This window comes from Miniopterus schreibersii (genome assembly GCF_964146895.1).
Source record: "Miniopterus schreibersii genome assembly, chromosome: 6".
NCBI classification, from domain to species: Eukaryota; Metazoa; Chordata; class Mammalia; order Chiroptera; family Miniopteridae; genus Miniopterus; species Miniopterus schreibersii.
In genome coordinates this window covers 68,513,143-68,538,093 of record NC_138107.1, presented here as the reverse complement: position 1 = coordinate 68,538,093, position 24,951 = coordinate 68,513,143, and the positions used below count along the sequence as shown (strand labels likewise).

Sequence of the window (24,951 nt, the reverse complement as noted above, 5' to 3'; positions counted from 1 at the left end):
AGAGGCCATTATGACTCCAAACTCTAATCCCCATTTTAGCACAAAAATACCCTTCCCGCTGTCCCCATGACAGTAGTTGCTCAGTTTTGTTGAGGTTACGCTTAACTGAGTTTTCTCTCTTTGGTCTGACATTAGAATTTTTCTTTATTTCCTGCATCCACATGATTACAAGTGCACTTGCTCTGTTTTATCCAGCATATTGTATTTGAAATGGCACGAATGGGAAAAGTGGTGCCCACTTTTCTAAGCACGGTATTTTACCAGAACTTTCTCATTTAAAACTCACAATAAAAATAAATTTAGGCCTGAACTTTTTCCTTAAAATGTCTACATACTCAGGGGATATTTCTTTCTAATGAAAATTATAAAAACTCCCTTATATTATAGTGTGAGGGAATAAGTGTGCAAATGTTTACTGGTTAATATGCATTTTGGAGGTGAACACTTATATAGATATCATTTTATGTCTATTTAAGTCTCCAGTATCTTAGCTTCTCAGTAAAGTCTTACTTATTAAATAGCATTTGATCTATGTTGTTTTATATAATCTTTTGACACCTATGCCAAATTATGTTTTTGTAAAACAGAATGAGCTATCACATTTTGTTCCACTTTAATAAATGTCTTTGCAGTATTTTAATTGTATTCGCATTTTGTTGAACACTGGGTATTTGTTATTCTTGTTAACAAGAGGCTATAGGCACTTAATTATATTATATTAGATGCACAAATATTGTGATGTAATCCTTTTGCTGTATGCATATAATTTGTGGTTATTAAAATTATGTAGATATTTAATGAAACCTGTTTTTTCTGCAAGTTTTTATTCTAAGAAATTAGTTTATAAGAGCTTATATTCATCTATTTAAAATATCATCCAGTTGAAGGGCAACTATTTAATGATACTAGTTACTTCGTTTTTCCTTCTGTTTTATGATTTCTTAATTGCTGCTTATTATTGCGCTTTAATTATCTGTGTAGAGCCTCAAGTGGTTTTGTAGGAGGCGTTTTCCTATTAGGAATGTAATCACTCTGCGCAATACTGAGGCAGGCAGAGCACAGCAGCAGCTCCAGGAGCTTTCCCTCGGAGCTCTGCTAACGGCTGCAGCTCTCTCGCTCTAAACTTTCTCGCTATAGTTACCCAAGAGAATGAACACAATGATGTCTGCCTCCCTCCCTCATGTTACTCTTTCCTTGCCAAGACCAGGCATCTCCACTGTATAAATGGTAGCTGTTTAAAAGCATTTTTGTCGTTTTAAAAAACTTTTTTTCAGTGTGATTTCCAATATTCTAGAAACTGGGAAAATTTCTCTTCCATTTTAATCTCAGCTTGGTCTGTCCTTAACTTGATCAAATGATAAAGATTCAAGATTTCTGTGGAGCTTTGGAAAAGGAATTAAGTACACATAGTGTATGTTTTGGTAAATATTAGAGAAGATTTACTAAGAGCCCATAGGATTCCTCCAAAAGACATATAGGGTGAAGAGGGGAGGTGTCCTTAACAAGCCATCTCCTATGGACTGCTACACAGTCTGGGTCAACTAGAGCAATTTTTACATTTCAGATAATATCTGAATGAAGTGTACTGGATCTAGAAAATTTACTATGTTGAAATACATAACAATTCCTTAACATGAACTGTGGACTTTCTGCCTGTTTACTGTCCAAGGTAAGTACTTAAATCACCCCTGATACATGACATATACCTATTATGTAACTATTATAATATTTAGCTTGATATTTTAGGCATTTGTGTCTCAAAAAATACACACTTAACATTAATACTAATATTTAATTCTTGAGTTATGGTTAATGTTTATATACACATGTACGCACATAACTAAGCATATCATTTATGCTGTTTAGATAAGACTAATGAAATAATAAAGAATTTATATTAATAAGGATCCATCTATGACTGAGAACAAAAAGAAGTAGAACAAAGAAAAAAAGTAACATTTCTTTTTACAGCAGTGTGACATGCTAAGTTTTCAATGGATTGTTTTCTCATCTAATTTAGCTAACGTCCTATCCAAACATTTGGTACTGATTACTATAGCTAAAGGAAATCAGTTTTATCATTCAAGACTTGTGCATGCCTCTATGTTTCCTCTATGTGTGTAAGCTGCAGGTGTAATTTATCCTTTGGAGTTAACATGATGAGCTATTAGCTGAGCATGTACAATGAATAAAGTTACATTTCTGAAAGTACACTTGGGAGGAAATATTGAGCCTTTAATCTATTCCACTAGGGCTTCTTACATTTTTGGTAATTAAACGAAAGAGTTTGAATATGGTATTTTTTAGAGCTATCTGGGATCAAACTTCAGAAGATTAAAAATCCAGAATGAAACCCTTGACAGAATTATTTTCAGAATTAGAGACAAAGCTAGAGTAGATTTGAGTGTGCTATGGTTTTAAAGGGCTACTATTTTTAGTGCTGTATAGTTTGAAATTACACTAGATTGGTGATGGGGAAAAAGCGTTTTTGTTTATAAAATGACACCAGTTCTTAAGGTGACTTGTCCTCTGTGTATCTATTGGTTTTTAGACAAATGGCAGGTGCCTTGCTGCAGTGAACCAGGTATGTAAAGACACTTATAAGAATGCCACATATGGAATAGGTAATGGATATATACTGGAGAAGTTGTAATAATTGCTTAATGCCAGCATACATATTAGAGAAGCCAAGGAACATGATCTTCAGTTTTGACAGTGGGATGTTACCGGAATAAACAATGTACCTTGCAGTTACAGGGTCCAAGACAAGGGTCTTCATTTGCACTTCCTTCGCCACTGCAGTTACAGGGTTTGCAGTCGGGGAAGCCAGTGTAGCCCCTGGCACACCGCTCACATCTCTTCCCTGCAAAACCAGGTTTGCAATGACAGGACCCAGGTTCCAGGCCTAAGAGAAGATGAGACACATAGCAACATTTTAAAGACAAATATATGATTTAGCTCTTATGGTTTTAATAATAGTAGCCTTTAAAAGTTCATTTTCACATAAAAATTAGATTCACGATGTACATTAGAAAAACAACAGTTAAAACCAAGGAATATAAGGTTTAATTAGAAGCTGGCTATGATTTGTATACATAGCCTTTTCTAATTATTTTTCAAAAATATTTAATAATTCACCAGTTGAATATTAAAATAATATTTTTAATTTTTTAGGATTTAAAACTATATGGATTAAATTGATAATTCTGCAGTTTTGTGAAGAAAGCAGGTAAGCTAAACTGTGCCAAAGAAACACTGCCTTTGTGGGAAAAACCTATATTATAACCATGATGTATTTTAGTCTTTCCAAGGCAGAGAAGAATCCACTCTTAGAAATATAAAGAAACAGTTTCAGATATATTCTATGAATTTTCTACTTAACCTTGGCAAGCAACTCTCTGGTAGCTCCTCAACATTTTGCAGCAAGGAGTTCATCATGAACTTCAATCCTCCAAGAAAGTATTTGGCTTAAACTGGTGCCAGCCTCTTTCCCTTCGTAAAATCATGACTAATACCTTTTATGTACACTTCTTGTTTTCCATATCTCCTCCAATTTCTCCCCATTACAGCATATACATCCTTCAATGAATGCTATCATTTCATGATAGAAATGAAAGAAGCTACAAAAACTCTAATACCTAATAAGACATAAAAAGTGACATACACCACTGATTTTTGGTTAACAGAAGATGCATATGCATAGATATGTAAATATGAATATACATATATAATGCTAAACAAATTATTCAACTCTTGCTTTCAAAGCATTACAATTAAGCATAAAATTAATTATTGAGGTGAAGGAAAAAATGCTTCTTGGAGGGAAATTTGAGAGATAGAAGAATGTATTACATGAATGAAATTTACTGTAAAATATTCCCCTTAGGAATTAGATTTGGCTTTTGGTTATCCTTTCATCAGGACGATGACCCCCTCCTATGGCCCTCACCTCGTGGAGCACGCTTTTCATCCTTGACACAGACCTCAGTGGAGGAGCCAACTGGATCACAATGGCATGGCTGGCAGGGTCCTGGATCACTTGGTGAAACCTAACCAAAACGTTACAATGTTTTTCATCAAGTGCAATAAAAACACCAATATTTTTAAATTCCACAAATTTTTAAGGACAGGTTAACTATTATGACACATAGTAATGAATTTTATAGAAAAGATTATAATATAAGAAATAACCTTTCCTGTGTGTGCAATTTCTAAAACGCATTTCTTCTAAATGTATAAACAAAAGCAAAGAGGACAGTGCAATAGACCCATATATGCTTGTTACCTAGATTTAACAATTATCAAGATTAATTATTCAACAGTTACCAAGGTTTTGCTATGAAGTTTCTTCAGACCTTATCCTTGGCTGAAGTTGTTAAAGAATATCCCGAATAAAGTGTATTTTAATCCCTACATGTTTCAGTATGCATCTCTTTCATTTACAACCACAGTATCATCACAACCAATGAAAATAATATTGGCTTAATATTCTCTAACAGACAAATTTTAATAAAATCTTCTTTATGGTTTTGTTTTTTAAATTACAATATAGTTCAAAATTAGTAATTTCCCCTAAATTAATTTTAACAATGTTTTTACATCAATCATTGTATAATTCACTTTTTAAAACTTATATTTTATGCTTGAAAAAATATTACATATTGAAATTAAAACTTGGTTTTCTGGGGAGACAGTACAACCTGGGCAGAAACAATGTAGGCTCCATAATTAGGAAAACTGGAGCTCATATCCCAGTGTGGCCACTTACTGGCTATGTGGCCTCCTATAGCTTATTTACCCCCTTATAAAATGAGGGTAAAAATAACAACTACACTGATGTTATGAAATTAAAAAGAGGATTAACTTATAAGATTCCTCATATACATTAAATATTCCATATAACTCGTAGTTTTTAATGTTAGAGTATTTTAATTAAACAAATGTAGACTGCACTAATATACTGCAAAGACAATATTTTCAAAAAAAAGAGAAACCAAATTATTTGTCTAGGGAATGCTGAAATACTGCTGATATACACATGTACCCCTAAAATATAGCTGCTTATAGATATATATGACTAGGTTTAATTTACAAATGAAAACTTGTTTGCTAATAAAAGTCAAAATGTCGTAACTAGAGAGTTGTATACATGTCTGATAGAACAGCAATCAGTTGGCCACAGAACAGTTTCAAAATCCTTTGAAACAGTCACTCAGCCCTTATGAAGTAAGGACCATGCAAAGCAGGAAGCTAAGACCTGATCTCTGCCTTAAATGACTTGTAGGAATAACAGACCTGATAGACATTGATTAAACAGAATGTGCCAAGTGACGTAACAGACATACAGAGTATTGTGAGAAAAAAGAAGAGGAGGGATCACACCACACAATGAAGTAATCAGTGCTCCACAGAAAAAGTGACTTTTGGACTGGACCTGGAATCGTGAATAGCAATTTGAGAGTAGAATTGGAAGAAGAGCTTTCTACCCAGAAAAAAACAAACAAATAAACAAACAAATCCTACTGAGACATGAAAAAATCTGTGGTCATATGGCAAAAAATTTATTTTAGATAAAATATGGGCTCGTATAAAAATGATTTATGATTCCAAATCCTCCCAATTTATTATCCCTCCGTGGTAATTGGGGATAAGTGCCTGAATCACATTGTTGATCAGGAGAACTTCTAATATATCAGATTCTATAAATATATCTACTTTAACTTGACTTAATTTTATTAAAATAAAGATCCAGATTACTAATTAGTCTACAAAGTAAACATTGATATGTATAAATACATGTGTATATATATTTACTTTAACTATTAAATATATGTGTTTAGTAAATAAATCTAAATTCAGTTTTGAGATAATTTTAAGAATATCACATAAAGTTATTTAGCTGTAAAATTGCAATGCCAAGACTTTTCTTTCTATATCTTTATAAATATACAATAAACTTCTACCTAAATATTAAGCAGTTGAAAGATTTGATTTTCTTGATATGCAATGTCAAGAAATATTTTACAAGTATTAAAAAATATCAAAATCTACACAGATTTATTTAAGTACTTGATTTGTAATCAACACTTAATCAAGCTTCCAGCTTTGAAAATGGTGAAGTGTCTTATATGGGTGCAGTGCACCATCAGATAGCAATTATAAATTCTGGAAAAAATATAAAATCAAATATTTGAAGGTTTGGGAGAATAATCTAAAAGAAGGCTGAAATTAGGAGGATTCAAGATTTGAAAAAAAATGCACTAGATGAGATCCATGTTTATATAAGGGTAGCATCAAAATCGTCATGCCTGTACACCTCAAATGCTTAACTGATCCTTTAATTGTACATTTATTCAGGAGACATCAAGGAGCCCAGAGAAAAGCCATAGTGGAAAAGCTGAGGGAGCAGGGTAGAATTTTCAGGACTCCACACCACAAAGTAAACAAGAAGGAGTTGTCAACCAAGTTAGAAAGGTTAAAGACCTTGAGGTTCCTTTTTATGTGCCCTAACAAAATATAAAAGCAAACCTCCGTAATTTCATGGTGATCAAGTCAGAAAGTAGAAAAAAAGTCAAAAATCTTCAAAGGAAGATAACAGAATCATTTCTCAACACTGCATCAGTTACGATGTCCTGCATAAAACAAACTTACTAGACATAAGAAGAAACAGGAAGGTGCATTTTTTTATTTTTTTTTTTAAAGAAGTCAATAAAAGCAAGATCTCTGCACTGAAAATACTGATGTGAATAATAAATAAGTGGGGAGACATACTACATTCATTGATTGAAAGACTCAATGTTTTTAAAGTGTTAGTTTTCTCCATATTTGTTTTTAGAGTCTATAGAAAAATCCCAACAAGTATTTGTCACTGACAAGTTGATTTTAAAATTTGTATGGAAACATAAAGAAAGTATTATAGGCAAAATATTCCTCAAAAATGAAAAGAAGAATAAAGTTGGTGCACTTATACTTCTGAGGTCTAGGCTTATAAAGCTAAAGTAATCAAGAACAGGACAAAAAGAAAGTATTATCCAAAAAAATCGCGCTGGATCAACAGGACCATTGCAGATCTCAATCATCATTTCCCACCACACACTAAAATTTACTTGTGTATGGGCCATACTCCTAAAGCTTAAAAATAAAATGTTTCTAGAATAAAGAACATCTTGCCTTAAGCAGACACTTTATAAGAGAAGATACAGGAATAGCAAATAAACACTTAAAAATGGAAATCAAATTTGTAGTGAGATCTGTTATGAACTCATAATAGAAGATCTGTTGTAGGACCAAGCATTGGTGGGCATGGTGATTCCCACCAGTTAGTGATTGTGAATTAGTGATTGTCAAATATCCACATGCCATTTCCACTACACCCACTGCCACTAGAGCTAATTCAAAAAGATCGACATCGAATATTAGGGATAATAGGAAAGAACTAGACCTCCCTTACATTTTTGGTGAACATGTACAATGTTATTACTAACTTGGCAAAATGTTGGCAGTTTCTTATAAAGTAAAATATATACCTATTTAGTGGAACAAACATTCTATTTCTAAATATTTACACAAAGTAAATAAAACATGACCACAAAAAGAGATATAAAATTGTTTTTACAGGAGCTAATCAAGAACAGAAATAACCCAAATATTTACCAACAGGATAATGGATTAATAATATTAATGAACACTATATAACAAATTAAAAAAAAAGAGCTAGTGGTGCACATACATGAATAAATATTAAAATGTTATATTGAATGAGAGAAGGAAAATGTTAAGATTTATTTTTATAACATTCAGAGGCACAACTAATTTATGTTCTAAAAATAAGAGCAGAGTTTAGGGGTGGGATTGACTGGAATGTGGTACAATGGAACTTTCTGGAGAGATGGAAATGTTTTATATTTTATCTTCAAATATTTATATGTTTCCATTATGAAATGTTCCTGGTCATCTTTAAGAATTTGAAGTCTGTCAAAATTATTTTTCTATATAATACATCTTTGTATGAAAAAAAAACATTTCTTGAAAGAAAAAGTATACTTTACCCCTTTTCCTCTGAAGAAGCCATCAATACATGTCTCACAGTTTATGCCAGCAGTGTTTTGGGTGCAGTTGATGCACACACCCCCTCCAATGTACTTTCCATATATATTTAAACTCAGATTTCTTCTGGCAACATTTTCATCATAATAGCATTCTTCAGCTTTCCCATGACAATTGCATGCTGCATTAGAAAAAAATTCATAAATATTAATTTCAGGTTTCAGAGATACTTTAAATCATTTTCTACTATATAATAGATTTTGTACTATATGAGGAAAAATATGTTTATATATATAATCAGTACAAAAGTATCTAAAATTATTTGTATTTATTGGCTATATTAATAAATTCATACTTTTTAATGACACTTGAAATAATTAAAACATATAAATTAAACTGAATCCTAAGAAATTGCCAATATTTCACTGATTTGATCTCACAAAACCAAAATTCTATATGGTTCAACCTACAATTTCCTATTATGACAAATAAAATATTATTGAACTGTGACACAATTAACCTCCAGGTAATCTGTAATGAATAATTACTATAATCTCTGTGTTACATCCTATGGGTAAAAAAGGATGTTTAGAATATAGTTCCTTTCTTTTACTACTACTACTAATGAAAATTTAGCATTTTTATATATGCCATGTTCTCTTTTAAGTGTTTTATATTTATTACCACTGATTTTTATTCTCAAAATAGCTTATGAGTCTGGTACTGTTGTTAATCTCTTTGCACATATTAGTAACCTGAGGCACCGAGAAGCGAAGGAACTTGTAAAAGGAAACCAGGTGAGTGCTGCCAACCGCTGGGAGGCCGGGCTCCAGGGCCTGCAGAGCCAACTGCCGCTGCGACCCCTTCGAGCTCTTTCCCACGCGAGAGGCGCATGGCAACTGCCACACAATCAGGACAAAATGGGAGCTTTGTCTAGTGGCGGAGAGCAAGCTGCTTTGCACCAGACGTGGATCTGGTTGTCCTCTCCACTACCTCGCAGTCACGTGATATAGGAAACTTCGTAATTTCTGTAGGCATCAGTTTCCATATAAGACACGAGTGGCCAATAATAACGATCAGCTATTTAAAAGAGTTAGGTAAGAAACTGCGTGTAAAATCATTAGCACAACGCCTTGTAAATAAGCTCTCAGTCCCCTTTCCCCCTCCCTCCTCGCCTTCTCTGCTTTCTTTTCCTTCGTTGTGTCACTTTATAAGAGTTCAGGAAAGTGAAAAAAATCACTCTCCAGAAAGAACTGGGCAAAGCTCTGAAAACTGGATAGAATTGATTTAGAATGGGAACTCGGGAAAAGATGTCATGCTGAGTGTCCTTCCCCAGACGTTGATTTTCATAGGCGTCCTTACATTGATTTCCACATATATACAAGTGTGTTTGTGTGTGTGTGTGTGTGTGTTTGTGTGTGTGTGTGTGCGCGCACACATGCGCCCATGATCAATTTTTTTTCCTGCAAAAGGGGACATTTAAATACTGTTCTAAACTGTTTCATTTTACCAACAGTAAATATCATAGCTCTTTCTCTATTAGCGTATGTTTCCCCTAAGGCTACACGGGTTACTCCTTGACTGGTGGTATTTATCAGGTCACTATTAATGGGCAGTTCCATTGTTTCCACATTTCTCCTTTGTAAATAACACTGGTACACACTAGGAGGACCCCGAGATGGGAGTAGGAGTGGTGTTCTAGTGTTTAGACTGCTTCACATTTGCCAAATGAGTTACTTTGAAGAGAAAATTCAAGCCTTAGTATCATTGCTGTACTTAACTCTTTAGGTGCTTTTAAAGAACACAATACACCCTAACACAATGCCTGAGCCACAGTTACTACTGAAATCCATAAATGTTAGTAACAGTAGAGTGAGCAATTGTGTACTAATGACAAGGATTATGATAATATGCCCTGTATGGCTATATGATATATCTGTAGGCTAGATTCCTGCAAATATACATTCTAGTCAAAAGGCATGCAAAATTTTAATGAGCTTGAAAAATTCTCCGAAAATGCTGAGTCAAATTATTCTCTTTCCAATAGATATGATGAAACTCTTTCCCCATAAGCCTCACCAACACTACATATTAGCAAACATTTTAATCCAGTTTCTGGACATAGTAAGCATCCAAACATTTGTTGAGTGGAAGAATGAACATTTTGAGAGAGTATTTTCATTGTTGTAATTGGTACTTTCTTAATTAAAAGTGTGATCATCTTTTCTCTATGGTTATAACTAATTTCTCTTCCTGAGAAATACCTGTTTTCACTTTTTCTCATTTTTAGCAGGTTTATTAACATTTTATTACTACTAGGTAAGATCTCTTAATATGATAAGGATATTATCCCCTTGTTTTGTTTGTTGTCTGCTTTCTCCAGTCTATTGACTTGATTTAGAATATAGCATTTTTGCTATATTGATGGAGAGTTTTCAAAGTTTACTCTAGAAAAGATGTAGTAATAAATATATGTCAGTAGGCTTTAAAAACAATTTTATATCTTTAGGACAATGCATAAGAATTCTTTAAAATATTGTTGTAAAAATACATTGCAAGAAGCAGTCAAAATTTCTGCTGTCAATATAAGTAGAGGGAAATAGAGAGTAATACAAATTTATTCTCACACTACCTAGAATTAGTGCTGCTGAGAGTGTTTATAATCATGAGCTAATGTAGGTAACACATGGAGGCCTGAAGAGCAACCATTTTCACAGTGCATCTAGAGAGGTCCCTCATCCTACAGCCCTGGTAGCTGTTAAGGCCGAGCCTGCACAGCCTCAGAGGACATAGATAGCACTCACTCCCAGAGCCATTGTTGTTAGGCCAACAGCAGTTTGCTATTTCATAGAATGCCCAAGACACAAAACTGAAACTGTCTTTTAGTACACGCTTAGCAATAAAATTAATATTCTTTGCTCTTTAGACATGTATAATGCCTTGAATAAACTAGACTGATGAAAATTCAAATTAAACTCAAATAAATTAAAAGGCAATTATTCATTTTATAGAAAGATTTGTCATGCCATGAAAGGATTTTTCTAAATATTAAGGAGACTGGAAAGGAAAAAAAAATAAGGCAACTGGAACATAATGCAACTTGGAAAAGAAAATTTTCATATAAGCTTTTAGGAATGCATACATTGTCTAAAACATGACATTTATGTAAGGTTTTATGGTCAAGACCCCTATCTTTAATTTATGGTTTAAAAAAATACATTTATTTTTCTATTTGGAAATACAACTTCCCATTCGGCTCACAAAGAGAGATAAAATTGTTTCATAATTGCACTATTTTAAAAAATGTGTCTAGTAGCAAGTGGAAAACTCCTTTGAGGTTGCTTTGTCCACCCCTGATGCTAACAAGTTTGACCTAACCTTTTTGTTTCCTTGTTGAAACACATAGACACAAGTAGAGAGTGGTAAAGGGTTTTGCAGAGGCACTGAACATTATGTAATTATAACTGTGTGATAAAATATCAGAGGCATCAGGGAGAATCACTACTCTCAAATGCTACTCCCACTTTTGATTGCTGATATTTCTACAAGCAGAGGAGAAATTTAATTAAAATTTAAAGACACTTGAGAGCAAATATCCATGGGTGGCAGTTAACTTAAATTCACTCATAGGCATGAATGTCTGCTCTCATTGGGGGGGGGGGGGGGCAGTGGAAAACTTGAGAGGCTCACAGGGATGGGGTACGACACCTGTGGCCCCTGTACAATAGTAGTGTGGGAGGTGGCCCATTCTGCCAGATATGTCTCAGTAATGATGGGTGATTTCTAAACCAAAATATATCACAAGCAGGTAGACACAGATCAAAAAGCAAAAGTGAGTGCAGAAAAATTAAGGGACTCCAGACATGGATAGTATATACAGAATCTTAAACTGAAAAGAAAATGTATTTCATGGTTGGGGATATTTTGTGATTAAAGTTTGCTATGATTCAATAGTTAAAGACCTACCATGACTGATGCGTGACAAATGATAAATATTTTTCATTTAATAAATATTTAGGGTTGAAAGGATGTAAAAGACCTATACTCAGAAAACTACAGGACACTAAAAAAAGAAATAGAGGAATATATAAATAAGTGGAAGAATATACCATGTTCATGGATTGGAAAAATTAATATCATTAAAATGTCCATACTACCCAAAGCAATCTATAGATTCAATGCAATGCCTATTAAAATACCAACAGCATATTTCACAGAGCTAAAACAAATATTCCAAAAGTTTATATGGAACCAAAAAAAATCCCGAATAGCCACAGCAATCTTGAGAAAGAAGGACAGAGTTGAAGGAATCACTTTACCAGATATAAAACTATACTACAAGGCCATTGTAATCAAAACAGCCTGGTATTGGTACAACAACAGACATATAGATCAATGGAACAGAACAGAGATGCCAGAAATAGGCCCATACCATTATGGTCAGTTAATATTTGACAAAGGAGACAAGAGCATACAATGGAGTAAAGACAGCCTCTTCAATAAATGGTGCTGGGAAAACTGGACAGATATATGCAAAAAATGAAACTAGACCACCAACTTTCACCACACACAAGAATAAATTCAAAATAGATAAATGACTCAAATGAAGTCACAAAACCATAAAAATCCTGGAAGAAAACAGGCAGTAAAGTCACAGACATCTCATGTATTGGAATTTTCACCGATACATCTCCTAGGGCAAGAGAAACAAAAGAAAAAAATAAACAAATGGGACTACATCAAACTAAAAAGCTTCTGCACAGCAAAAGAAATCAGCCTCAAAATACAAAGGAACCCCACAGTATGGGAGAACATATTTGCCAAGGATGCATCTGATAAGGGGCTAATTTCCAAAGTGTACAAAGAACTCATACAACTCAACAAGAGGAAGACAATCCAATAAAAAAATGGGCAAAGGACCTGACTAGACACTTCTTCAAAGAAGACATACAGATGGCCAAGAGACATAAAAAATGCTCAGTGTCGCTAATAATCAGAGGTACAAATTAAAATCACAATGAGGTATCACTTTACAACTGTCAGAATGGTTACCATCAACAAATCAACAAATGGCACATGCTGATGAGGATGTGGAGAAATGGGAACCCTGGTGGGGATGCAGACTGGGGCAGCCACTATGGAAAACAGTATGGAGGTTCCTCAAAAAATTAAAAATGGAGCTGCCTTTTGACCCAGTGATCCCACTTCTAGGTATATAGTCTAAGAAGCCTGAAACAGCAATCAGAAAGAATATATGTACCCCTATGTTCACAGCAGCACAGTTTAAAATAGCTAAGTTCTGGAAACAGCCCAAGTGCCCATCAGTAGATGAGTGGATAAAAAAGCTGTGGGACATTTACACCATGGAATACTACGCAGCCGCAAAGAAGAAGGATCTCATACCCTTTGGGGCAGTATGGATGGACCTGGAGAATATTATGCTAAGCAAAATAAGCCAGGCAGAAAAAGACAAATATCACATGATCTCACTTATATGTGGAATCTAATGAACATAATAAACATGAACAAAATAGATTCATTGACGTGAGTCTTCAGTAAATGGTGTTTATTCTCAGAGGGAATGTGGGGGTGGTAGGTGGGTGGGGAGAGATTAACCAAAGAATCTTTATGCATATATGCATAACCCATAGGCATAGACAATAGTGTGGTGAAGGCCTGGGGACAGGAGTGGGTGTGTCGGGGGGAAGGGGTCAATGGGGAAAAAAAGTGGACATCTGTAATATTTTGAACAATAAAAAAGAAAAAAATTTAGGGTTAATTAAAAATTGGCTACCAGGCCTGTGTTGGAAGTCATGTATACCTACTAAACTGAAAAATGTGGTTAGGACTGATTAACCAAAATATTAATATCTGAATTCAATTGAATTAGCACTCATTGCTAATTATAGTCCATTGAAATTATAGTCCAACACGAGTCTTCATTTTTAGGTCTTGTCTTAACCTGAGAAGGTCTTCAGGAACACAGATTTCTTAGCATTTCTATCACTATGTTGGGCCAGTTTGCAATATCAGGCTATAAACTCACCTGCTATACTTACTGGGTATTTCTGTTCAGGAAAAATTAGACCTACGGATTACCTTCAAAAGTGATATTAAAATATAAATGTTGTTTTATTGTTTTTAACTACTGTCTTGGCTTTTTGTTGGTTTTTACTATATGATAATTCCTATAGCATAGTCTATGCTAATGATTAGCACAATGCTATTTCTAATATTGGCATTTTATACTGTTATTAATAAGAAACCATTCATTTAAATCATTAATGTTTATTATTAAAATATTTTTTCTGCTAATTTGATTTCTACCATCTCTGTTACCTTTTACTTTCATATCCTTCTAAGCTACTGTCCCCAAACACCACCCTTTAGTAAGTTTAACTAATGAATCAGTTTTGTGTTTTTTTTTCAAACTGTCTGCCTCTAAACTATAGGGTACAATCTCTCTCTCTGGTTTTTCTCCCTTTATTAGATGATGGATATTCAAACTATTTACTTAAGTTTTACCCTGATGACAATAAGTGTTTACTGTGCTTTTATCTATTTATCATAACCCCCACACAGTGATAAATTCATAGATGTTTGGTAAATATTTACCAAATAAACAAATACACACACAAAAGGCCGAGTAACTGAAATAGCAAGGTAAAAAGAGATTATAAGTTATTGGCTTGGATAAAACATAGAAACTGGAAGTAGTGCTTCCCTAAAATCACCACGTTTATATTACCTGTGTCCCAGAAAAGGAAGAATTATACCTGTTGTTGGCTTCTCAGGAACATACCTTCACACTCGCTCTTAGTCAGAAAAGTCCCAGCTCGCCAAGGTTTCTGATGGAATCCTGGACAGCACTGGTCACAGCTGTCACCACACGTATTGTGTTCGCATTCACAGCGGGATTTCTAGTCAAAAAGGGGGAAGCCAATTTTAGCAGTTTTTAGGCCATAAATGAAAGGCTTTCTCTGAGATGTAGAATGAAGAGAAGAGAACATTTCTAGACTATGTAAAACTCCTGTCAGTCTGGGGAGGAAGAGGTGCCTGTCTTGGAAAGTTATTCGATTGACACTGGACTACAGAGGTCCAATTGGGAGTAGCCTTGAAGGCTGAGATCACTTCTTTGATACCTGAGAAAGTTTTCAGGGTTGGATGTATGCATATTAAGGCTTCCCTCAAAGTACTGTTAGCATTTGGGAGTGTGGGCACTGGGAAGAGGGTTGATTCTCGGGATCGAAGTATGTAATTACAGTAGAGATCAAATGTCCTGGGACTGAATCACCTGTGTGCTCCAAGTACAGAATTTTTTTTTAAAATTTACTGAATTTATTGGGGTGACAATGATTAATAAAATTATATAGGTTTCAGGTGTACAATCCTGTAATACATCATGTGTATATGGTACCGTATTTTCACCACCCCAAGTCAAGCCTCCTTCCATCACCATTTACCCCCCTTTAACCCTCTTCTACCTCCCGACCCTCCTTTCCCTCTGGTCATCACCACACTGTTGTCTGTGTCTATGAGGTTTTTATTTCTTTATTTAATCCCCTCACCTTTTTCACCCAGCCTCCCAACCGCCCTCCCTTCTGACAGCTCTCAGTGTGTTCTCTGGATCTATAAGTCTGTTTCTATTTTGTTTGTTAGTTTGTTGAGTACACTCTTGATTCATCGCATGGAACTGGCCCTCCAAGGTTACCTTACGGGCTCTCAAATTTTGAGAAACACTGCTCATCGCAACACCTGATAGACGCGTACCTGCAGAAAGCAGCACCACTAACATGCCCAGGTAAATAGAGCAGGGTGCTTGAACCTTCCCTAGGAGGTAATATTATGATGCATCAGTCAGAAAACTAGCTTTTAGAGAAATTCCATTTGTATTACAATTTTAGTAGGAGAAAAAAATATATATGCAGGTAGCTATGTTGACTGATCTTACTATTCAATATATTTCTTCCATATGCTGTACAGCAAATGATTTTGCATTTCACTAGCTTGTTTATGACTGAGAAGAAAGATGCTCATTCATCTTCTTTTTAGTTTATGTTCACTTAATATGTTGTCATTAATGAAAAATTTGACCCAAAAGCATTTCAGCATTTTCTGGCCTAGCAGTTTCAACTCTCTCTTGAATACGGTTCCACCCCACTCCTCATTGCCCCTCCCCCCACCTCAGTCTCCTGTTCCATGGCCATGTATATTCACCTCCGTGCACATTTTTCATTTGTTTGCATTAATTTTTTTATGAAAACTTTTGAAAGAAATGCTCAGGTTGATTGATGGCAGGCATTCTCTAAAGCTAAATCATACAGCAGGCTGTCATAGCAAAAGAGGTTTCAAAATAGAAAGACCGGTTTGGAGCCTTTTGAGGAGGGGGGAACCTATTCTGGTTTCTGATACTGTGATGGCTGACTTCAAAGTCTATCTTCCTGACTGCCAGCTCCATTTCGCCCTCTCACAGCTTCCTGTTACACTGTCTAAGCTGGGACCTGACACCCCTTCAGGGTCCCTCTCCGCAAAGCCTCTCGTGAAACGTTTTACAGCTCAGAGCTTCATGTTGCCTAAGCATCCTATAAATATACATACATTTGTCACTGGATCAAGTGGACAAGCCCTGGCATGACCATAGCAGATGCACATCCCTCCAACCGAAATATCCTTGACCGAGTAGTAATACTGCAAAAAGCAATCAGAGAGGAATCCTGTTAAGATGACCGCAAGGTGAAAACAACAAAAGGGAACATTCAGTTAAAAACTTTACTTTTATCCTTAGTTTGAAGCACATTTGTGTTTCTCTGGGACAACTGAGGGCTCACAAAAGTGATCAAGTAACTCCTCACATTGCAGTTACAACCCAAAGAAAGAACACCTCTAATTTATGTTGGGTGGGCATTCTAGAAATTTCTTTCCCACAGACAGTACAAAGTCCATGCTGAAGTATCTGTTATTGAGGTCAAGTTGTTATAATTCTTCATAAGAGCTGTTTTAGTTACTTGAAAGAAAACCTCTTTTGTTGTCATTGTAGAAACCTCAGTACCCATGAATCATATGTACACTGTTTTATTTGATGAATTTGACAAGAATCAACACATTTAGGGGAATGTGCTCATAGCAATCCACTTCTTAAACTTATAAAGAAGGAAGTGAAACATAACAAGCTGCAAGATTGAGTTAACATAATGTAAGGAGTAAACTACGTGGGCAGACCACTAGCCTTTCTTCATTATAATGTTAAAATGTTCATGCAATTATTTCCCTATCTGAAGTTTAAATAACTTTACATATTTACCCAGCTATTCTTAAAGATTATTTATAATTATAGAATTTTACCCATAAACATTGTCATATGGAATCCAAATAACCATCTCAGTGGCATATAGTTCTATTATTCTAATTATTCACATATAAAACAGATTTAGCGAGAATAAGTAGATAGACAAAAACCTATTTCCTGACCACAAGGTCCCCTTTCCATTTACTTTTTTCTTTTTCCTTTTGTTTGTTTGTTTTTGCTGTTTACATGTAGTATATTTTATAATATTTTTGTTATATCACCTTACTTGATATACCTAAGCTTCAAATTTATGAAATTTGCTAGGAAGTTGAGGTAAAAAGTCTGCTTTTTACTAACTTCCTCACATAATAATATAGATATAGGGATATTTGCTTGGAAAATTGATACAGTAGTTTTTATAGATGCTTTTAAGTTGGGAAATCTGTTTTAAATATAAATGTGTAATGCTTCACTTTGAGTCATTGAAAGGAGTTGAATTTAATATTCTATTTTTATATATTTAAATTTACATGTAGTGTTCATTGAACTTTACTTTTAAAAAACATATTTAAATGTTGAATTTCACTGTGCTATTTTAAAGGCTCATGTACAATGAAGTTATAAATAGATGTGCACGCCAACCCCCACTTTGCCTTCTGCAAAAGATGATAAAAGAAACACATTTATTTCCATTGATTTTTTTACCCCCTCTGATAGATATACTGTCAGGAAAGATTAAATTTCCCTTCAAAATTATTTAGTCTTTCTCAGTATATATTTTTAAATCATGCCGAAATTAAAATTAAAAGTGATTTTTTAAAACAAGAATCTAACATTGCTATAAAATAATGATTACTTCTGCATAGGATAATTTACAACACACTGATGTATAATACACGGTAAAATTATTTTAGGTTTGGAAAATACGGGGCACTAACACAAAGAACATGTGTTGTATGGGGATAACAAAACTTTAAAAGTTATTTTGTAATGATGGAGAGATTAGGGAAGGGCAATTTATATAATGAGAAGAGAAAATATATTAGGGGAATTCATGAACCATAAAAAGCGTTGCCCTTCAATATTCAGCTTAATGGTTCAGCAATTTGGCCATTGTTGGCAATAGTGTGAGTTTAGTAAGATCATTTTAGAACTGAATTTTGTCCCACAGTCTTAGTTTCCCCTACAATCCTCTTTTACCTTTGCCTCTAGTCACACAGTAGATATTCTCTTAGCATGGATTTGTTTTATGGATTTGTAGCTGAATCGACTCTCTTGGTAATAATGTCTTGGGTGTATAGCAGCATATAAGGGAGCTGATATAATCCAGTACCCATGGTGGGGGATAGAGAGGAGGAAGCACAGTTATCACTCATAGCAACCTGGGCTGATCATCTATGCCATAATTACACACATTCCAGTTTAACACTGGAAAACAGCACCTCTGCTAGCTCCTGTTTTTAAAGATCTGTTGAAAGGATGTTATAAGCATTTTTTCTGATATTCTATTCATGAAGTAAAATAAAATAATATACAAAATCAGTTTTCCTCTACAGTAGTGCTTTTTAAAACCATGGCTTATGATTTATTAATAAAGCATAAAACTAAATTATGTAATTGGACAAAATGGTCCCCAGACAAGCAGCATTGACATTACTGGGCACTTGATAGAAATGGAATTTCTCAACTCAGCCCTAGACCTCCTGAATCAGAACCTGCATTTTCACAATATCACCAGCTGATTCTGTGCATATTAAGGTTTAATATTTATTGCTCTGTGTGTGTGTGTGTGTGTGTGTGTGTATGTACTGAGCCATGATGTAAAATGTATTTCTTAGTGTTGGTTGCAGCCAAAAATGTTTCAACATCCTATAGTAACTCCCCAAAGCCAATTATAATAGTACAGATCACCCAAGTGACAAAACTTAGTCCTCAAAAATAAGATGATGAACTAGGCATTATAATATTTTACAAAAGAAGAAATCAAAGTTTAGAAGTGTTAAAAAGTTTGACAAATGTTACACATCTAATAAGTAGCTGAGCTTGGATTTGAACAAAAAATTTCTATCAAATTTTAAGTCTTTCATAATAACCAGTCCTACAAATCATGAAAACACCTATCTTAAAAAGAAAGGTGCAATATCATTCACAGGCTGCAGTATGATTCATCATAACTTACTCTTCGCGTGACAATGGGGTCAATTTCTCTTGGGTCTTTGTGAGCAAACATCATCAAATCGGCATTCAAGGTGCGGATCCTCTGAAATCTCAGGCGAATATAACGAGCAGAGGTGAATTCCAGCAGTTCAGGAGAGGGGTCATCCGCACTTGGTCTCCCATTGATCAAAGAGATGTGAATCTACACAGTGTGGGGAATAATTTAACAATGAAGTTCACCAAAAACTAAATATTCTGTTTTGCTTTTCCTTGGAAAAATAAAGTTAAGCTCTCTACTCCCAAATAATTAGGCAAATGTTGCTTCATGTTTACTGGAAGAAAGTGAAGTAGCTGGGGATTTTATGGACCTTTTAATACATGTACATGCAATATATTTGTTTATGTGTTACGTATCGTCTATATATTGCAATTACCCATAATCCCCTGTTCCAAGGCATTGCATCTTTTGACCTTCCTAGGAGTTCCATAAATTTTTTAATCACTTTTTTTTCTGAAAAGTATTGTGCCTTAAAATTATTTAAGAACCTGGTATAAAGTGGAAAATAAAAAATCTTGGTTTAAAAAAAAAAGCTACAAAATAGACAAAAACAGGAAATCATCAAGTGCTTAAAATAGTTCTGAACTTCAAAGTATCTAATTATATAGCCTTAGTATACAGAGAGCAAAAATTGACTCACTTCACTGAAAACTAGACAAATCTACAATCACAGTAAGAGATTTCAATCAGTTGTTCACTTATTGTTAGTGCTTTAGTAACTGTAGATCAAGACAAAAATGTATCAAAGGTATAACACATTCTATGAAAATACAGTAAAATCTGGTTGGAATGGTAGATTTGTTAGGAAAATAATTTAGCACAACTGACACCAAAAGAAATAAAATCTAATTGTACTGTTTTCTATGCACAGAATAGAGAAATTGCAAAGGAACTACCCTTCAAAGGTGCATGAATCCCACATGCTCTCACACGGATTTCACAAGAGCATAAAATTTTAATGAGGAATAAATCAGTTTGATAAGATAAAAAGAACTCCTATCACAGATAAAGGGAAGACCTATCACAGATTTTTCCCTCATACCTAAAGAACTCCTATAAATCAACAAGAAAAAAGACCAACAACATAACAGAAAAAGCAGACAGAAGATATAGGGGGACTCTATTCAAGGAAAATATAAATGGCTATTAACTTTGATAAGATAGTGAACCTTACTCATTAATTAAAAGAGAACTGTTAATGAAAGCCACAATAACAAACTTTCCCCCCTTTTTCAGGTGGCCAAACCCCCAAATATTGATAATACTTCGTGATGGCAAGACTGGAGAGATACAGGCATTCTCATACACTTACAGGTGAGTGCCAAATGGCACAAACACCTATGAAAGTGAGCTTGGCAATAACTATCAAAATTATATATGCAAGCAATTTTTGACCTAGCAATTCCACTTCTGGGAAATTATCCTATAGATATTACATATATATTATTCCTAGACAGCATTCTTAATAATAGCAAAAAACTGAAAACAATCTAATATCCATCAATGTGCAACTGGTTAAATAAATTATATATCTATATACCGAATTAGCACACCATAAAAAAGAATGAGGCAACACTTATACTGATAGGAAAAATTACTTTTATTTTCTGTACTTTGTAATTGCATCATTACCTATGCAATAAATTAAATCAAACTTGTTAAAGACAATGAAACTGAGTGGTAGGTTTTAGACTGATCACCCCCCCCACACACACACACACACAAGCATGTGCATGCGTGAACAGGAGGCTAAAGAGACAGGAATACAAGAAGAAAGGAATCCTGTGCTGGGCTGGAAGCTGTCCAGGAGCATGACAGACAGTCCATGCATGTACTGGGAAACTGTGACTTGAGGTCACCCACTAGAATTTTCACCCACTTTTGCAAGATCATATATCATGTGTGTTAATTACATTTTTTGACAGGAGAGGGAATGGTATGTGTTTCCATTCTGAACATCCTGCATTTAGATAATCCCCGAGAGCATTTACAAACTGACTGCCAATAAACTACTGAGTCACTAGAGAAATAAATATAGCAAACTCTGAGACGAGAAACTAATTCTGATGTCACAAAGCATAAACTCAAAATGCTTCATGATAAAAATATGAAATGTCCCAGCTAATTGAGTCTACCTTGGATACTTAGTAAAGAATAAATTCACTTAACACATTTGAAGATGACAGAATGCAAGGCCTGCTAAATATACTGAATCTAAAAATACTGGATACCCTCCCTACTGTAAAACATTCTAAAACAGCGGGTCTTGTATATTCCACAGTTCTGGCATCTAGCAGGTGAACCAGAAACATGTGTAAGTTGTCTGTGTTACTTAAGAAGGTATCAATTAAATGTTAAAAGAATGAATCAATAGATGCATGAAGCAATTAAAATTAGTTCCCCTTAGATACTAATTGTGGCATCTAAAAAATCACCAGTGCCCTTGAATTCATGCTTAATTTCTGTCTTATCAAACTCTCCCTTGAGTGCTCCTAAAAATGCTATTCGAAAGGAAGGAGGAAATCACTACATGTGTAGGATTAAAGTTTCTGAAAATTATTAAGATTTATTTGGTGTTTATTCTATGGTGAACCATACTTGTGGTTGTACATAAAATCAGTAAATTCCTCACTGAAACACACAGTTTCATTTATTTATTTAAAATAAATGGTGCACATGTTCTCGGTTAGGTTAATAAAACATATGATAGCGACAAAGGATTCAGCAAAAGAACACTTCTCACAGCTTTGGTATTTTCATCAAGCTACTCTGCCAAGAGATCTTGTGAGTATAGTGAGTTTCAAGCTGTTCCTGGATTATAAAACCAGCCAGCTGTTTGGCCATGTTGTGAGCAGCTTCTTTTCATTGTTCTTTCCTTTTCTTTTTTCTTTTTTTTACCACTCCCCTTCAAAAGAAATCACAGCGTTGGCTAGGATATTTCCACTGACATGACGCTGTGTAATTCTAAGTCCTCTGGATAGCTTAGCATACTTCCTGATTTCCTGCAGGGTGACAACTGGAGGGTGTCTGTCTTCAAAAAGATGAAGTGTCAGTCCTCAAGACCACCGCTGTCTTGCTGCGAGGCTGTGGGAAGTCCGCGGCAGCCTAGAATCTTCTGAAACCATTTCTGTTACAGACATGTCGGTGGGTGTACGTTCATGCTCTCAAAGGAATTCATTCTAACTGAAAATATCAGCCTGATGAACAAATGGTCCTTTAGATTTTAAAATTACACTCTTCTTTGAAATTAGTTTCACAGAAAAATAAAGAGGAAAAATACCTCATGAGTGTATGAGCAAATGACTAAATCAATATTGCACTCTACTCATCCAAGTAATTCTGTTTTTATTAGTGCAGGCATACTGTATAAATCATGTTCCCATTGCAGATGGATAAACATTTGTGACTCTGGCGTTTTTACTTCTATAATTGGAATATAATTTAAAAATGGTTTATGCAGCAAATAATCAGATTTCTAGTATGAACAATTGTCACTTATGTTTTTCTATTTACATTAACACAATGGCTTTAGATTTCTAGAAGAGCTATCCTTCTAATACCCTACCCAATGATACAAATTTCTTGAGTGGCTGGATGGATGGGAGAATGAAGGCTCATTAATAAGTATTAGAAACTGAACTGAGTAGTGGAGGTGGGGGGAGTTGACAACGTGATGCAGTGTCCTCACAGAACATTTTAAAACCCCATTTGAATTTTCAGTCTCTAAATTTGCCAACAAAAAAGGTATAACACCTTGTAAGTAAGGTGTCTCCAGGAGATAAAACAGTAAACTCCACATGTGTAGGATGAGATTAGCTAGTTACCGGTGCAGCCAAAGAATCTATAGGTGTGTATATAAACGAGTGATTGAGATTTGTGGGAACCTCTTAAGTACAATCATGGTTAGTTAATATGATGTTATTTCAGAGAAGGAGAGTAACTTTGAAAAATGAGCCTAATGACTTTTATTTTACCATGTATGAAAAGAAAAGCCTATGTTTGGAGAAAGGGGGTGAGCTGTATGAATCTTAGGAAAAGGGGACAACAAGCAATTTTTCATTGTGTTTCTAGCACAGAGCATAGGCTTTGGCACTGACTTTATATCATCAGTAGGAATCCTCAAACGATGGATGCTTAGCCCTAACCACACCTGATCTACAAGCGGCATTTGAAACAATCGATGCTCCATTTCCTTCCAGGACACCAAACTGTCCTTGTTTTCCTCCTGCCTCTCCAGCGAGCGCTCCTCAATCTCCTTCACTGCTTACCGCTTCCCCCTCCATAACTCTGATATTGGAGCACCATGGTGTTCAGCCTTTGGCCTTTTCTTCTGTCCTGTTTACACTTGCTCACTCAGTGATATCATCAGTGCTCACAGTATTAAATACCATCTACACCGATGTTTCCCACATGTCTCTCTCCAGGCCTGATCTCCCTTCTGAAGGTCAGGATGCTGAATCCAACTGCCTTCTTGATACACTTATTTGGCTGCCTAACAGGCATTTCACACTTACATCTCACACTGCCTTCCTGTTCTTCATCCCACCAGTCTTCCCAATTTCACTAAATAATTTCATTCTTTCAGCTACTCAGGAGGCTGCTTTTGTTTTCTTTATCCTTACATCCAAAGTGCCTGAAAATCTATAGGTGTGTATGTGTTGGCTTTACCTTCAAAATATGTCCAGCATCTAAACACTTCTCACACCTCCTCTGAAACCATCCGAGTCCACGCTTTCATCGTTCTCTGCTTGGGCCCTGCAATAGGGTCAGAACAGGTCTTCATGCTACCACACCTAACTCCCTAGGGTTTATTTGTAACTTAGCAGCTGCTGTTGGTTTTTTTGTGTGTTTTTTTTAAGTTTTTAGTAAATGTTTCCATCAATTTATTTTCAGTATTCCTTAAAACAAAAATCACAAGTTTAATATCAATGACTTAAAATATTGTAAAATATTTTACACCAAACAAAGCCAACTTTCACTCATGCTGCAAATTGGTCTATGTTCTTTTACTTCTGTTTGCCAGATGATCTTTAATAATTTCTGCAGATTCCTCTTCAATAGATTACATGCAGGAGTTTTAAAAGACGTCCAGCAACTTTATGAAAATAGTGTGAACCATAGTAAAAGAGGCCCATTCCAATTCAAGTGTGTGTAACATGCCATTGAGTTGGCTTGACTCCTGGTGACCCTATGAATAAGTGAGATCCACATGCCCTGTCCTCAAAAGCCCTGCTCCACTCCTGTGGACGCCTGCCTATGGCTTCTTTTACAGAGTCAGTCCATCTCAAATTTGGTCTTCCTCTCTTCCTGCTGCCTTCAATTTTCCCAAGCATTATTGTTTTTTCCAAAGAACCATGCCTTCTCATGATGTGTCCAAGTAGGACAGCTTCAGTTTTGCCATTTT

The 24,951-nt window shown here is 35.1% G+C and overlaps 1 protein-coding gene across 6 annotated transcripts in view; it reads right to left on the bottom strand.

The window, feature by feature from the left end:
* The window catches only part of LAMA2 (laminin subunit alpha 2), a 459,384-nt gene that overhangs the window by 257,822 nt on the left and 176,611 nt on the right, over window positions 1–24,951 (bottom strand). For all 6 annotated transcript variants that reach the window (XM_081140004.1, XM_081140000.1, XM_081140002.1 and 3 more), the window contains exons 5-10: window positions 19,512–19,691; window positions 16,645–16,734; window positions 14,849–14,966; window positions 8,049–8,227; window positions 3,950–4,049; window positions 2,745–2,905 (exon numbers count right to left, since the gene is read on the bottom strand). In XM_081140004.1, coding sequence (XP_080996130.1) covers window positions 2,745–2,905; window positions 3,950–4,049; window positions 8,049–8,227; window positions 14,849–14,966; window positions 16,645–16,734; window positions 19,512–19,691 — 828 coding nt within the window. The remainder of the gene's footprint in view (window positions 1–2,744; window positions 2,906–3,949; window positions 4,050–8,048; window positions 8,228–14,848; window positions 14,967–16,644; window positions 16,735–19,511; window positions 19,692–24,951) is intronic.